This window comes from Protomyctophum parallelum, assembly GCF_964188405.1.
Source record: "Protomyctophum parallelum genome assembly, chromosome: 5".
Classification (NCBI taxonomy): Eukaryota; Metazoa; Chordata; class Actinopteri; order Myctophiformes; family Myctophidae; genus Protomyctophum; species Protomyctophum parallelum.
In genome coordinates, this window is record NC_139702.1 from 46,890,307 (window position 1) to 46,908,287 (window position 17,981).

The following is a 17,981-nucleotide window of genomic DNA, read 5'->3' on the forward strand; positions in this document are numbered from 1 at the left end:
ATAGCCCTGATTTACAGTATACCCACGTTCTATTTGCTATTTTATTTGTCAAGTACATTGACCTTGATTAATTTATGTACAATATGTATCTGCTACCTCCCCAACCCCAACATATGGCATTGAGTATACACACAATATAAATATTAATTGGAATATTAATATATTCATATTGTAGGCCTATGTAGCCTATAATGCAAACAGTGAGGTTCTCGCATAAGCCCCCCTAGGGTTTCTTAACTGCCGCCTAACTGACATCTTCTGACTTTACCATATTATGCATAGGCCTATGTAGATAACTGTTGTGCAAATAAAACCATGCACGCACGCACGCACGCACGCACGAACGCACGCACGCACGCACGCACGCACGCACGCACACACACACACACACACACACACACACACACACACACACACACACACACACACACAGACACACACACACACACACACACACACACACACACACACACACACACACACACACACACACACACACACACACACACACACACACACTCTCAATCTTTTTTGTGTGTTTTATGCTTTTGACTGAGATGTACAAACATCAGAAATGTTTTGAGTTTATAATGAACTTTATTTTAGAAACATTTACAGGATGGAAACATTCTCTTGAAATTGATAACTTTATAAGGTAAAAAAAATAAAACCTAAAAAGAAACACAACAACATTCCAAATTTGAGTCTAGGCCTTATTTTATGTACATTGAATGATGACATAGGTGTGTGGGTGGATGCGTGGTTGTTTGACATGCAGACACATGTTAGCCTATGTGGGTGTATTTGTTGTCTTACAATGCATCAGTACACTGACCAATTGAGTCAATATTACCCAACTATTCCCTCTGGCTTGCTGTAAAAGGATGTTAAAAGACCTGCCATACAAATTGTGATACACATTCAATTTAAAAAAATTGAATGTTTGTTGAATTACATAATCACATTTTCCTTCCTAAATTGTTTATAGCTACAGTAGAGTGGGCCTATGTAAGGCTTCTTAAAAATACTATAATTTACTATTTACCATGTAGTTGACTATAATATAGACTATTTTCAGTTTTTACTGACATATTATGTTAAAAGGGAAATCCAAATAAATGTTGACATAGCTACTGCTTTTTTATTAAAATCTGAGTGCCTTTCTAGTGACTAACATCATGGCTTTGAAGCATTTAGATAACCATTAATCTATGTACCTTTTTAGACAAACAATTTTCAGAGGTAGGCCTACATAGCAGGCTACAACACAATGCAAATATACACTTTGAACCCATGGTCCGTATCACATATATAACTAATATAATTATAACTTACACTTATTTATACTCATCATGTTATAATGCTGAAATACTGCACAATGGGCGTGTGCGAAGTGTACTGTAAATTCTACAAACTGTTAATAAATATTTCAATCAATCAATCAATTTCTTTATTTTTCAACCTTGCTGTAATGAATAGTTTGAAGGTTGTTTGTGGCGCTTGTATTTTAATTCATACAGACCACTAGATGGCGCACATCAACAGCCAGTGTAGTTTTTAATAGATTCTGAACCGGAAAGAAAAAGCCCGTACCGCTCTCCGTGTCCATTGTTTATATCCGGAGCGTTCATTCGCGCATCGTTTGTAATGTGTGTGAGTTTTGTCTAGTGTGGAAACTTATTACATTTTAAACACAATTAACTGCAAATAAAGTTGTTTATCGGAGGACTCGACGCTGTCTTTCAGCCACCTGTTGAACGCCACGATGACGGAGGTAAGGGAACATTCCTCGTGTTTTGTTTTGTTGTGAATACGACGAGCTAACGTGTTGTAGCTACGTCCTGTGTTCAGGCAGCCTTCATTTATACTGGGGAAGAAATGGCAGAAACTTGCAGACTCTTTAAATCTCACAGCGGTTGAAGTAAATTCACCCGATGCACTCAACTATAACTACACATATTATTTAACTTTGTTTTAAGAACCGTTCTTATCCAAGTGGATGGCTGAGTTTAGCCACAAGTAACTGAGATGCTATGCATGCTATCTGCTAGCCCCCTCCATCATAGACAGCCTCAGAAAAGTCCTGAATCTAATTGTAATATATAATTAAACAATGGTTATCGCATCAATATTGTACCATTATGGACAGCTTGGGTTACTCGTTGTCTTTGTGCAGTCACTTCTCCAACACTGCCCTTTGTCATCTATGCCAGCGAAGGAACATTTGATTAAAATTGATTGAAATTCAATTCAATAAAAAAACTGTTACTGTGGACACAGCATGACACTCACACTTGTTTACAACAGGGTCCATCATTTTCAATTCATCAGAACATTTTGAGACTACAAAAATACACTTTTATTAAAACAGGACACCATATAAAGAAAGTAAAAAGGGGAAAACATCTCTCAAGTTAGATGCTTCCTAGCCGCAATTTGCAACTCTAGATTTTTTTATAATTGGATGAATCTAGCCCCTCTCGGGACCCTACATAAAGCTTTTCTGAAATTTTGATGAGTTTTATGTTGGGTCCCTGGTCAGACCTATATTTTCGTATGGAAATTCCAGTACGCGGAAGTAGAAATTCTCTCTAAAATAGGATCTGCGCCAAGTGACGGCATTATTTTCCTTGAGTTATTCTGAATTCGGTAACTTTAAGTAGCTATACATCCCGCTGCGAATATCTCCTGTGGCGCGGAAGCCGTTAAGTATTTTTAATCTTTGTTTGACCGATTTGGTCGCTTTATTTCTTCTTGTTTGTTTACCGTTTATTGTACCGCCTCCCGGTGTGCGGTTGGCTTGTGAGGCTACGTCCCTGCCTCTGATCTGCTGTGTCATAGCTATAGCGCCACTAGCTAGCCAGATAGGCGGTACAATGAGGTGTCAATAAACAAGGAAGGAAGAGAAGAATCCAAGCTTCCAAATCGGGCAAACATATATTAAAAATACTTAACGGCTTCCGCGCCACAGGAGATATTCGCAGCGGCATGTATGGGTACTTATACTTTACATATTCAGAAAGCCTCACACGGAAACATTTCGTCATAGAGCGCGGAGAGGCGCTAAACATGGAGTAAATGTTTTAAACAGGTGGCATGGTAGTAGTGCAACAGGACCCAATGCTATCTGGGTCGTCAAAATGTCAGAAACTTCAGTAGCATTTGGGTTCTGCTTGGAGGGCTAGGATGAATCTAGAGTTGCAACAAGCTCCATCCACTTCCTATTCATAATTTTTGGTTTGTGATCTGCTTGTCTTAAACGACGTTAAACTCACCAACATTGCAGCTGTAGTCCAAGCTTGAATTATCCTCTTTCAATCTGCCGAGCTTGTTTTTCATAAAAATCCACCGTAGAGATGTTATGAGATAATTTCTGTCAAGACATCCTCTGCAAGTGATTCTTTTTCTAAGTGTTGCAGTTTGGAAGCACTCGTTTTTGTTAACGGGTCGCGCTGCTGCCTCCTGCATTATGTGCAATTTCGAAACAGGTGGAATGCAGGGCCGTTCAGTGACATACGACGAGTGCTTCCAAACTCCAGCACTTATAAAAAATAATCACTTGCAGAGGATGTCTTGACAGAAAGTAGCTCATAACATGTCTACGGTGGATTTTTATGAAAAACAAGCTCGGCAGATTGAAAGAGGATGATTCAAGCTTGGACTACAGCTGCAATGTTGGTGAGTTTAACGTAGTTTAAGACAAGCAGATCGCAAACCAAAAATTATGAATAGGAAGTGGATGGAGCTTGTTGCAACTCTAGATTCAACCCATTGTAAAAAAATCTAGAGTCGCAAATTGCGGCTAGATGCTTCCAGTCTCAATCAGATTCGGCATAACTGGTTCATTTGATTTTACTAAATTACTGTAATGGTCTTTCCCAGACTGACAAAGCAGGTTCTAGCTTTGGATCAAGAGTCAAGACTATCATTGATGTATTTTATTGCGTTCCCTTTTTTCTACCTGTGATTATTATCTTTGCATAGAAGTGTATGTCTTTAAATGTTTTAATGAATTGGAAATGGAGGACCCTTATGTAAACAAACAAACAAACAGTACAGTTTCCTTGAACTGTACTGTACCCATTTCTACAAACTAAAAAAATAAACATGATTATCTATGATAGTCTTGATCTAAAACTGCATCAACTACAGCTTGTTCGGGATTCTGCTGCTAGGGTTTTAAACAAAACCAAAATATGTGAACATGTCACCCCTGTTTTATCCTCTCTTCACTTGCTTCCAGTGAAACAATTGCTTTTTTAAGAGCTTAATGTTTTAATCTCTCAATGGCGTAGCTAGCTCCTTCCTTTGTATCTTATATACTCACACCAAATATCCCTTAATTTGATCATCAGACAAAGGTATCCTCATTAAGCCCAACATGATAAACTAAATCAAGTGGGTTTCGACTTGAGTGTGCAGTTTTCTATCTATCTTACTTTCTTTGTCGATTGTCACCGTTATTTTCTTAGGTGTTAAGTATATGTATTTGTGTCACTGTTGACCGTGGCATTTTGTCTGTTTTTATCTTGAAGCACATTGATTCTGCACTTTTCGTATGAAATGGGCTATGTAATTTATGAATCTGACCTCTATCTTTTTTATATGTTTTCTTTTAAATTATAAACTAAATGAGACTTTACTTTGTTTGGGAGGGGGGGGGGCGTCATCACCGTCATGTTTCTGTTGATAAACTATCACGACGATGTGTTTTTGTGTTAAGCTTTCGTGTTATTTTAACTCCAATATACTGTTCAATATCACAAAACATGGGTTGAATATATATGGGTTGATGCATATTTCAATATTTTCGTAGTTTAATACATGATGTCTTTGTGGTTGTTTTGCAGGACGTGCAGAAACATTCGGTCCACACTCTGGTGTTCAGATCTCTCAAAAGGACCCATGACATGTTCGTGTCGGACCACGCCAAACAGATAGCACTGGATGAACAATGGTACGCATCATTTAATCTGGATTTTGGTATTTAACCATATATACACACACACTCTCTCTCTTAGTTGACTGGCGTCTGGTCTATAGATGTTTTTGTATTTCCGTCTAGACTAAATCTCTTGGTCGAAAATAGCCGATCTACAAGCTCACAATGTTATATCTTGATCTACAAGCTCACCCCTGGTATTCCCTCCCCAAGTACCCCTGGGGGTTCATGGACGCCACTTTTTAAAACCACTGGGCTACACGGCTTCAGAAGATAATCATAATGTTTCTGTTTTACAGCCACAAGGTGAAGATGGCTGCGAAGCTTAGAGCTGATTACGCAGCAGTGTTGCACATGCCAGTACTGAAGGAAACGAAGGACAGAGTCCAGATGCCTGGACAAACCTACACACAGCCAGGTGATACACACATAATCTGTGCATGTTCATATCCGTCTGCTGTACATTAATTATCTAATGCAGAGGTTCTCAAACTTTGTTTATTTAACTCTGGGCGACTGGCATAATTAGTTCAGGCAGCCTTCATTTATGTAATGGCAGAAACTTGCAGATTTTAAATCGCACAGCGGTTTAAGTAAATTCACCCAATGCAATCAACTATAACTACACATATTGTTTAACTTTGTTTTAAGAACCGTTATTATCCAAGTGGATGGCTGAGTTTAGTAGTAAGTAACTGAGATACTATGAATGCTATCTGCAGCCCCCTCCATCATAATGGAGAAAAGTCCTGAATCTGATTGTAATATATAATTAAACAATGGTTATCGCATCAATATTGTACCTTTATGGACAGCTTGGGTTACTCGTTGTCTTTGATGCTATATATATATATATATTTTTTTTTAATGATGTTCAAGCCAGATTTAAACATTGGTGCGCGCCAGTGTCGTCCACCGACAATAGCAGATCTACAAGCTCGCTGTGCGTCATTCTGCAATGCGTTGTGAGCTTGTAGACTTGCTATTTTTGGTGTGCAACAAATATAAGTCATTAAGTTGTTTTTAAAAATAAGGCTTTATAAGTTATTACTACCAGGAAAAGAGTACACTGTTGCTATATCACAATATTGAAAATCCCAGACGATATTGTGCTATTTACATATTATTGCCCAGCCCTAGATGCCACGCTGCTAACTGTGTGTGTGTGTGTGTTTGTGTGTTCTCAGGAGATGACCCAGACTACCTGGTCACTGGGACACATGCTTATCCATCTGGACCTGGTAATGACACACAGCCTACAACAGTGTTTCTATGACATGTCTATTCACTAGGTCTGAAGTTGATTCCAATAACAATGTTTCTAAGACACGTCTATTTATACAAGCAGGGCACTCTCGATTATGACATTTTACTTGATGATTAATTGTCACTCAAATAATTGCATTTCTGTTTGGCTTTTAGGCTTTGTAAACAAAAGCTGCACAGGGCAGATAGGACAAATCCATCCAGATATGACGAAGATGTAACTAAAACACCGAAACATTGTCGCTTTTTTACTTGCACCCTGATAATAAAACAAGGGCTTAAACTGTCTGGAGTTGCTCCAGTGCCTCCTTTTCTCCTCTCAAAATAACTTTTGATTTAATAACTTAATTCTTTCAGAAAACACGATGCATTTTGAGCTTCTTCTTTTTTTTGTTGCATGATTGCATGATTATTATAATAATTGAGACAGGCCTAAATACCAGTGACATTTTGTTCCACAGGGGTGGCCTTGACCGCTGACACCAAGCTCCACAGACTGCCCACTGAGGGAGCGGTCCATGCTCTGGCACTGACACTGCCACCTTCACAAGCCAGGTAATATGCTTTACTGCAGTGGTTCTCACACGTTTGCGTGACCAGGACCCCCAAATTGATAGCTATTTGTAATTATGTATGGAGCGGACCCCCCATCTGAAAATGTTTTGTGCCTGCGGGGAGCAGGATCCTTAGAAGAGAAAAGTCTTTATCTGCTATTTTGGAATATTTTAAATATAAATGGATAAAGTGGTTCAAATCAGTGTGATGCTATATTAAAGCTGCTTAACCTTTTTTAGTTTTTCTTTGTTTTTATTCGGACAGCCAGCAATGGGTAAAACGCACTCAAAACATTTAGTCTCTGTGACACATTCTATGGTGATCAGTGTAATTGAACCCTGTGCTTTACTTTCAGACAGGACGCCAGTCGGACAGCAGCCAGCGTTGGCGACATCCACAGGCATGCGGGAGGTGCTGAGAAAAGCACCTACTCAAACATGGTAGGTTGTTGTTTGGCACAATAAAGCAGTGGTTTTCCTCAGACCACAGCAACAACGTTTGCAGTTTAGAGTAGATGCATGGCGAACCATTAGTGTGGAGTGGGCGTTAGATAGTCCCCACAGGAATCTGCAAATCGCGGAATATTAAACGCAGAATCAAGGATTGTTCTCCGCAGAATCAGAAATGTTCTCCTCGGAATCAATACTTTTTCTCTGCGGATTCCTGTGGGCACTAGTTTCAGACTGGTAGGAGAATCCATTTGGTTCATAACTGTCAACAATTCAGCTGGGACATTTTTCACTGCTGGTCCTGAACACTATTTTCATATTTGTGCAAGCATAAATGCCAAACAAAATTAACCTTGAACTTTGAGAACCAGTGTTCTAAAGTAAAGGAATTTGCATATGATGAATGTGATTCTCACTGTCTTTACTGCAGTCGCTCCTGGAGGCTGGAGGCACCAAAACTTCTTCCCTGGTGAGGAAAGCTCCAACCATGCCCAAGCCACAGTGGCATCCCCCGTGGAAGCTGTTCAGGGTAATTTTTATTATTTATTTATTTATTATGTATACTATTTTATTTCCTATGTGTCTTTTTTTCCTCTCTGCTTATTGGAAGTGCTCAGCTGTGGTTTAAAATGACACACATGATCCTATACTTTAATATTGAGGCCATGGTCCATAACCAATGTTATTGCCTTTGACTGTCACTGGATGCATAGATTCTGGGATTAATGTATGTCAAACTGGTATTATGAGTACAATGGAAATAAATATTTACATTTTAGAACCTTGGTATCCCTATTTTGTGTTATGTCATTATAGGCACAAAAAAGAACAAAGCCGATCTACAAATTCATACATGAGCCACCTTTTAATATTCGTCATATACATTTAGGCTAGGGTATAAGTGTTTCAGTCACGTGTGTAGCATTTAGACAGGATTAGATCCACACTGCATCTTAATCATGCATCATGACATGTTTCTGAAGGTCATCAGCGGTCATCTGGGCTGGGTGAGGTCCATTGCTGTGGAGCCTGGTAACCAGTGGTTTGTCACTGGCTCGGCTGACAGAACCATTAAGGTGCGTTCTCACTTCTGTATCAAAGTCTGGTATCGTGACAAACCTATAAAATATAACATTGGCTATGATGCATGTTAAATGAGCCCCTTTTCCCTGAAATTCCCTCCCGTGTTTGTATCAGATCTGGGACCTGGCCAGTGGGAAGCTGAAGCTGTCTCTGACGGGTCACATCAGCACGGTGCGCGGCGTGGCGGTCAGCAGCCGCAGCCCCTACCTCTTCTCCTGTGGAGAGGACAAGCAGGTCAAGTGCTGGGACCTGGAGTACAACAAGGTACTACCACCTGACCACTGTCTTTATGAGCTTAGGGTTATGGGTTAGTACAACAAGGTACTACCACCTGACCACTGTCTTTATGAGCTTAGGGTTATGGGTTAGTACAACAAGGTACTACCACCTGACCACTGTCTTTATGAGCTTAGGGTTAGTACAACAAGGTACTACCACCTGACCACTGTCTTTATGAGCTTAGGGTTATGGGTTAGTACAACAAGGTACTACCACCTGACCACTGTCTTTATGAGCTTAGGGTTAGGGGTTAGTACAACAAGGTACTACCACCTGACCACTGTCTTTATGAGCTTAGGGTTATGGGTTAGTACAACAAGGTACTACCACCTGAACACTGTCTTTATGAGCTTAGGGTTAGGGGTTAGTACAACAAGGTACTACCACCTGACCACTGTCTTTATGAGCTTAGGATTATGGGTTAGTACAACAAGGTACTACCACCTGAACACTGTCTTTATGAGCTTAGGGTTAGGGGTTAGTACAACAAGGTACTACCACCTGACCACTGTCTTTATGAGTTTAGGGTTAGGGGTTTTGACATTACAACCAATAACAGACTAATGTTTAATAATCGAGAAGCAAGGTTTTATGGTTTCTTTATACTGTACAGTGCATCAATGACCCGACACAAAATGGTTCACTTTGAATAGATTTTCTATAATCGACTAACTTGATTAGTCTGATTAAACACTTAACACAAGCGGCATGTTATACTTCGTTGCACAATGGTGGCGTGTGGAAATAGCAGATCGACAAGCTGTTGTATAGCGACGAGCTGTGAGCTTGTAGATCTGCTATTTTCTCACTTTAATTTTGTTTTTAATTAATCGCAAATCGAGGCAAAGCTTTTGAAATTAACGTGATATTGATTTGAAATCGCCCAGCCCTAGCTTACCGTTTGTAACTGTTATTGCCCTGAGAAATGACAATCTATGAGAGACACGGCTGTAAGTTGAAAGCTTTGTATGTGATATATCGATGCTTGTGCAGAAAAGATTGTGTTCAACCTTTTTCTTTTATTTTGCCATACATTATTATGCCCTACTTACACAACCAGTGAAAATAATAATTGGAAAAATAATAATCTTCACTATAACATTTTGAAAGTGGTTAAAGGCACTACAACATGCATTTTAAAACTGTTTTTAATATTTAATACATAATATGTGGTTGCAGCATAAAAAAGCACTAGAAAGTACAGTACATGAGGTGGTTAGACATACGGTGCAAAGAGGTCCACATAGCAGTAGGTACCGTTGACGTCCAGGGTAACCAACACACCATCCCCCATGTGGGTCCTCCTCAGGTCCACATAGCAGTAGGACTATGACGTCCAGGGTAACCAACACACCATCCCCCATGTGGGTCCTCCTCAGGTCCACATAGCAGTAGGACTATGACGTCCAGGGTAACCAACACACCATCCCCCATGTGGATCCTCCTCAGGTCCACATGATTGGATTTTGGCTTTAATATTCTTAAGTTTAGCATACATTACCATACACTTGGTAATGTAACATTGTCAAGGGCATCAGCTGATGCAAGGTTACAAAGTGTGCGCATGTGGGAGACACGACGGAGAGAGAGCGAAACTGTTATTTCTTGACAAGAACATTTTAGGCTGTGAATGATAATACCACATTAATATTAAAATAATATAAAACCAACCAAAAAAAAAAAAACTGAAAACATGAAAGATGTCTTCTTTGTGATGCAGATAGGATAAGGTATATAGTATGTTAGTTACATTGATCAAATCTGGAACACGATTGATTGATCATAAAAATGTACATGCTCTGAAAACGTACGTGTCATGTGTTGGTTGCGTGTTAGGTCATCAGGCACTACCACGGACACCTCAGTGCAGTGTACGACCTTGACCTCCATCCAACCATCGATGTGCTGGTGACGTGCAGCAGGGACGCCACCGCCAGGGTACGAATATTTGTACTCGTAAAACACACACACACACACACACACACACACACAGGTGGCAATGCCAATACCGAACTTATAACCAAATTGAGAAGCAAGTTTATTTTTATTTGAATCAATGCCAACAAGATTCTAATAGATTATTTTTTAATAATCCAATCAATTCATTAGTCTGATGTTTGTTATGCATAACTTTGTTATGCAATGGTAGTGTACAACACGTCACCCTGTGATCATTCATTGTAATTGAGGTAAAAGTTTGAATAATATTAATGCAACTATATATAATATAGAGGTCATATCGCCCGTCCTACTAGCGTGTAACGTGTAAATGGCAACACTGTTATTGTTTGGCCCTTGAGGAAGACATGTCAAAACAATGGCTTTGTGATTCAGCACGATGCCATTAAAAGAAGAACTGGATGAAAGGAACATTCCTCTTCCAACCAGATGAAACACAAGCTTTTAGCTGAGTGGGTAGAAATACTGTCTGAGAACTGGAAGCCAAGGTCATCTGTCCCTGAACAAGGCACTTAAAAACATTATGCAAAGCTTGTAAACAGTATTAAATGTAGTTTGCCAAGTTTAACACGGATTACTCTAAATCCAACTTGAATCAATTTACGTAAGTAAATGTAACTATACCACAATGTGGAAATAGTAAGTAGTGGGAGGTGGAGCTGATGGTCGGTGTGGCGCTCCACCTCAGCAATCCATCTCCCAGGGAACTAGCACCGATTTGTAACAGGATAGACTCCTGTGTCTCTGAATCTCGGCGAATACCGACAATAAGCCTCTTAGAATCAACGAGCGGGTTGTTCAACTCTGCGACAGATATTCTGTTACTTTATAGCTTTGAGTCTTTTGTAGCTGCCGGTGTGAACGCTGCAATAGACTTCAGTCATAAGTCATCATGAGCGTCATTTGTATTTCATGTGCTGTTTTTCTCCATGTTGTTGTTCATTTCTTTTTAGGTGTGGGATATCCGCACTAAAGCCAACGTCCACACCCTGGCCGGACACACCAACACAGTGGCTACCGTTAGATGTCAGGCAGCAGAGCCACAGATCATCACAGGTACCCGAGCGTCACACACACCATGTGTGTATGGTGGAAAATTACAGACATTTTAAATTGGATTAAACATTCATCAGTTAAAAAGAAGAGCAAAAATCTAATCGAAACTTAAAATTAAAAATAGAAATAAAAATTTGAACTTCAGGTGAGTCATAGATTTTGAGAATCGGGACACCCATGTTAGGGGATGTACCAGATCTGACTTTGGATCTGTTTAAATCATACATTTATACATAAATCACATGTATAAATGTGACTAAATATCCTAACACCATAGGGAAAAAAAATCTTAATTAATGGAAGGTTTTCTAAGTTGTTACTAGTACTGCAATGACAGGGCAAACACGATCAGCCACCATAGTAGCTAGTCTTGTCAGTGTTGGCTCTCAGGTGTATTCGGCAACTTTCTTTAAAAAATGAACACTGGATTTTGCAGCGTTAACACTTCATATTATTGTGATCTGACAGGAAGCCATGACTCCACCATCAGACTGTGGGATCTGATCGCTGGGAAGACCAGAGCCACTCTGACCAACCATAAGAAGTCTGTCCGAGCTCTGGTGCTGCACCCCAGACAGTAAGCTATGTGTTCTGATTGAAGGGACCGCTGTTCACACTGGAAGCACAAATCGAATGTTTGTGGCAGATTCAGATTGGAATAGGATTGCACCGAGTAAAGTTCTCAGTCATCACAACTTCTTCTATGGAAGCATGTTGCATCCTGAAAATGGCAGATCTACAAGCTCACGCATGAGCTTGTAGATTGACTGTTTTCAGTTAACACATTACACAAGTTATTTTTAGATGACCTAGTATTTGTAGTGGTCAAACAATATCAGCAAAGCAATATCAGAAGCATCATCCATGAAACACGAATGGCCTTCATAAAAGCAAAGGTCAAAGTCTATCTGTGATTTCTTCAACTGGTTTGCTGTATGTAGAACGGCAGCAACATAGGTTTCAGAATGATAACTAACACACACACACACACAAACATCACTGAATCAAGACTACCAACGTGGGGAGTTTGGAAAAACCTTTACACCCAAAATATGCGTATGAACAGCTCAGTGAATCGGGCCCAGGGTCTCGGTCTGCAGTTGACTCTCTGGACACTGAAACCTGATGTTAAAATAGCCGATCTATAAGCTCATAACGTGTTATGCTGTGTGTTTGTCCAGATACACCTTTGCGTCTGGTTCTGCTGACAACATCAAGCAATGGACGTTCCCAGACGGAAGCTTTATCCAGAACCTGCCTGGACACAATGCTATCATCAACACACTGGCGGTCAACTCTGATGGCGTGCTGGTGTCTGGAGGTACAGTGCTTCATCACAACTTCCTCAACAAACCCAATTTACAAAATAAAAATGGGTCTTGAAGCTCTCACTGGCCCATTTTCCACCTAAAGAACTTCAGTTATAGTTATAGATTATTGGAACCTTGGTGCTTGCCTTTCACAGGATATGTCCTGAATAGAGTGCATTGATGATCACAGTTTACATTTATTTATTACACAGTGAAAATCAGTCATCATTGGTATTCACAGTTTCCCGAAATATACTAGTTTGCACACATTTCTTTAAGTGGAACCAATATTTTACGATTAAGGCTGTCAATGTTGTGAATTGATATACAGTATGTATGTAGCTACATAATATCTAAAGTGGGTATGAATAGCTGATTTGTGTGTTTAAGACACGCATTTTGTCGCTTCGTCTGGATAAATAACTTTGATGAGGAGTAGCTGCTGTTTTGTGTCAGGAATGCATTCATGACAGGTTACACCCCTTAGAAATGTATGACATTATACTCATTTCATTTTACACGAGCAGAGATGAGGATTACTGAGACTTTGTGTCTCCTCGAGACATAATACATCGCTGTGTGATTAAGCTTGACAGGTTGTAGTCTACAAAATATTACAAACTAGAAAAAGTGCCCTTCTGGGCACAGGTCTCCACCAGGTTATCCACAGATCCGTGCAGTTAGAGGTAAAAACACTTTTGGGCCAGTTATAGCGCCACCTTGAGGCTGAGTTGAAATTGTTCATGTGGCATTTCGTCCTCGGCCTAGTGGGAATGTGCGTGCACAATTTCACGGAAATCACGCGATGTGTTCATGATTTGCAGCATTTTGTTTGAAACTGAGCACTCCTGTGAACTTTGGAAGCCAATCTTAACCAATCAGGATGGAGTCTGAGAAATCTGAAAGACCCGTTTCGTTGAATGGCTCTAGAGAGACTGTGTACTAATTTGCGTGATGTTTGGACAAAATCTGTAGGTGTACTGTGAAAAAACTTGTTTTGCACAAAGCGGCCTCCTGGTGGCGCTATAACAGGCCGTTCTGGAAAGTTTGGGGCAGAGGTTCATGGTTGGCATCCAGGGAGTGTGTGTGCAAAATTTGGCATCGACCGGGTTAACGGTGGCTGAGATTAGCTGGTCACGGACGGACGGACACACGGACACACGGACGGACGGACGGAGTGCAAAACATACTCTCCCCATGCCTTCGGCTGGTGGAGACAATGAACATCAGTACACTAAAATACAGTGACTGACACATTAGTGTTATCAGTCACTGTATTTTAGTGTACTGATGTTCCCCCGAGTGGTAAATTATGAAGGTGATATAACCAAACAGCCCTGATGCATATAGTGTCTATCAATTTATTGTTAATCAAAAAAAAAAAAAAAAAAAAAAAAAACCCTAAACGGTAAAGCAACAATGTTGTCCCAGATTGATAAGTCAGACTGTTTACATTTTTGTTCTTGAAATGTGACAACACAGAAAATCTAAATCTTCAAAATCGTTCTATTCAAATCTTACTTCAAATTGAGTCATGGGTTTTCAGAATCGTGACACCTCTATTATGGGATAAGCCGACTTTGGACCAAAATGTATGTGTGACTAAATATCCTAACCTTTTGACCCCACCTTGGGGAAAAAAAGAATGAAGGGTTTCTATTGCAACGAGACGGGGCAAACTCGGTCAGCTACCATAGTAGCCATCTGTCAGTGTAAATCTGAGTCTGCAGTAATCTGTAGTAGGCTGTTTTGGTGGAGATCTACCTGTATGGCATGTGTACTGACCGGTCGAGTTAACCAAGGCCTCCCTCAAGTTCCTCAACACATATTGTATTTCCTCTGTCCAGCGGACAACGGGACCATCCACATGTGGGACTGGAGGACGGGCTATAACTTCCAGAGGATCCATGCTGCCGTGCAGCCCGGCTCCCTGGACAGCGAGTCGGGCATCTTCGCCTGCCTGTTCGACCACTCTGAGAGCAGGCTGATCACCGCCGAGGCTGACAAGACCATCAAGGTGTACAAGGAGGACGACACGGCGGTAAGTTAACACCCCACACATCAGGGTCAGACAGAAATGACAAAAAACTGCCAAATGCAGACCCCTCCACCGTCATTAGACCTTGCTAGGTTACTAAATTCTTTTTTTTTTTACAAAGACGTCCACAGACGTCCTGGGCACTACATGCGGTAGTTCCTAGGATGTCTGTGGACAACTTGGGCATATATTGTAGGGAAATATGTTTTCCCCCTTTCCTTTGGCCTTTCTTCATTTGCACAATAATTTCCAACCCTAGTTTTAGTAAGTAAGTAGCCTTGTAAATGTATGTTGCAGGAACCCCCAATTCAATTTTGATGCTGAATGCCAAGAATGGAGTCATTTTGTACTGCTTTCAAATGTACATGCTCTGGACAGAGTGTAGCCTCATGTGAGTGTATTGAGGTTGTGTATTGCAGTGTACCCACATGAGCTCAGTCCATCTTTCTCTCTGTACAGACGGAAGAGAGCCACCCAGTCAACTGGAAACCGGAGATTCTCAAGAGGAAAAGATTCTGAGCCATTTCACTTTTTACCTTTTTATTTTGTACTTGCTTTTGTTTTTTTGTGCTTTGTTTTGTCATGGAAACTACCGGTATCTTCGTACTGTGTCTACAGTAACATGCAGTCACTCTTGTCAACACACCCAGAACATAAACTGTCCACAAAAGCTACTAGCTCGACAGTCAACTAAAACTTCAATCCGGGACTCATTGTAATAAAATAATTTTAACCAATCTGTATGGTATAGTATGTTTATACAGTACAATTGCAGTGGTTGGAGGCTGACAAAACGTACCAATTGTAGCTTTTTAAGTAAAAGACATTGGAATAGGTAGAGGGAGGCCTTTGTTCTTTATCTAAGATACCATTTACAATCTGCGGTGTAAGACGTCAGTCCAATAAAGCTGCCATTTTGGACGGCCAGAAACCTCCCAGAGTGTTTGTTCTTGATGAGCACAGCTCTCTCGTAGCTCTGGTCCCTCTCATCCGCCAGTAGGACCCACTCCTCTGCTACGTACGGACTGGCCTTTGTGTACACGTACTCTCCATTGGGGTCAAACCCTGCCAATGACACACGCCGTTCACAGTTAGTGTTAATTATCAATAACTTATTTTTGTGCATGAATAAAACATTTTATACAGGTTGCACAAAATGTTAACAAAACTGCTTCCCAGATGATTAGCTTAACTCATTTACTGCCAGTCTTATTTTGACGGAGAAAACTGGAAGTAAAAAAATGAAGTCCTGCAATCATGTAATTCACCCCAAAAAAAAACCATAATTTTTTTACTTAATGAGTTAATGTGCAACATTGTTCAATTATGATCATTTTTGGAGTGATGGCCTGAAAGGTTTGGGAACACGTGTGAGTAATACCTACTCTTACATGTATTGTTGGTATCGGGAGGACACCTACTGGTTGCAAGAGGTATTGCATGAAGCTCAAACTTAATTTGCACACTGGAGTTACAAAAGGATACATTTACACTTGAGGATTTTACTGTGCAGGACAAGTAATACAATTCTTCTATTATAGAATAATGCATTGAAGAGACTGTCTTTGTTTTGATGGAATTTCCAATTGTACATAAAAATAAGTAAAGGTGCCTAGGCTTCAGCGTAATGTTTACATCACAATGTTAAAATAAACAACACTTTAGTCTAGGGCCCCCTGCAAAATGTTATATAGCATAAATCAATTTTAGCCATTTTAATATATTTATTTTTGGTCTTTTTACTCGAGTCGTGAGACTCGTGACCGATACAAATTGGTCCAAGACCCACAAATGGATCCTGGCTAACTGTTTGGGAAACAGTGGTCTACTCTAGACTATAGAGGCATGTGAACAGAGATGGTTCTTACCGTATGTTATGTTCCAGGTTAGTGTAAACTGTTTCTCAGCCAACTTAAGCTCTAAACTCATCCCTATGTGCCTGCACTGCATGGCTAATAATGCTAAATGAGTTGTTTGACGAGCGACACCAATATTAAACGATAGAATAAAATGAGGCTTAATACTGAGGTTTTGATCATGGCTCTTCAAAAGGGGGTCGGTCTGGGGCCCCTTAGGGTTACTGGGGGGTGGAAAAATATTTGATGGGAACTTTATTATTTGTACATTAACCACTTTAACCCTAGCAGCATCACATCACAGGGAAACATTTGTAAAAAAAAAAAGCAGATCTAAAAATTCAATGTGTCACTTGTAGATTAGCTATTTTTGGTAAAGAGGTTTGCTAGACTAGAGGACTCTAGTTACTACAGAACCAATGGTAATTAAGGTTTACAAAATACACATTAATTCACACAACACTGATCACAATGCTGTCAAACAAGTCCATGAAGCTATCCATCTATGAAATCCATGTAAAAGTGAACGGTAACACAATATTACACTAAGTCATTAGGGGGTCCCTGCTTCATCTCTGCCTCAGCTAAGGGGGTTCTTGGCAAGGCCTCTGGTTTTGATGAACTGTGTGACTGAGAAAGTTCCCCCATCATTAAACGTAAAGTTCTTCCAGAAGGCCTGCACTCACCCAGGTATCCGTCGGTGACCACATTGCGGTAGTATTTACACCCACTCCCCTTCACCTCCTCCCAGTAGCTGCTCTCTCCTGCCTCCTGGTGGAGCTCCACTGTGTTCCTTCTCTCACCCTCTGGATGCAGTTTATGCTCACCTGTCAGGATGGATAGGCAATGCTTTGGTTGTTTACAATGGCAGAAAATGTAAACGTTCACAAGATTAAAAAAGAAATGTCAGATGTACAAGCTCGCAGCGTGGCACAAAGTGACGCACTGTCAGCTTGCAAGTGTTGTAGAGTCAGACTCTTCTTGAGTCCACATTTTCATTTACTCGGTCTCACCCCTTAATTTGACTTTGACTTGACTCGGTCTCGGTCCAAGGGACTCGGGACTCTTCCCCCACAGAGTCCACACGAGTCACTACAATGCAATGAAATAAATGTATTATACCCTTATTATGAGGAGCCCATTCACATTAACATTATAAGAGAGCTGTATGGTGCTTATAGACAGCTG

General features: G+C 40.4%; 1 protein-coding gene across 1 annotated transcript; it reads left to right on the forward strand.

Annotated features, from left to right (window-relative positions):
• Nucleotides 1-1,625: 1,625 nt before the first annotated feature.
• On the forward strand, nt 1,626-16,514 carry plrg1 (pleiotropic regulator 1). Its single transcript, XM_083764702.1, has 15 exons — nt 1,626-1,774; nt 4,851-4,957; nt 5,242-5,360; nt 6,130-6,183; nt 6,670-6,763; nt 7,119-7,203; nt 7,643-7,741; nt 8,196-8,288; nt 8,410-8,559; nt 10,411-10,512; nt 11,487-11,589; nt 12,058-12,166; nt 12,771-12,910; nt 14,747-14,940; nt 15,397-16,514. Exons 1-15 carry the CDS (start codon nt 1,766-1,768, stop codon nt 15,454-15,456), a joined length of 1,518 nt encoding a protein of 505 aa, XP_083620828.1. The 5' UTR covers nt 1,626-1,765; the 3' UTR covers nt 15,457-16,514.
• Nucleotides 16,515-17,981: the final 1,467 nt, after the last annotated feature.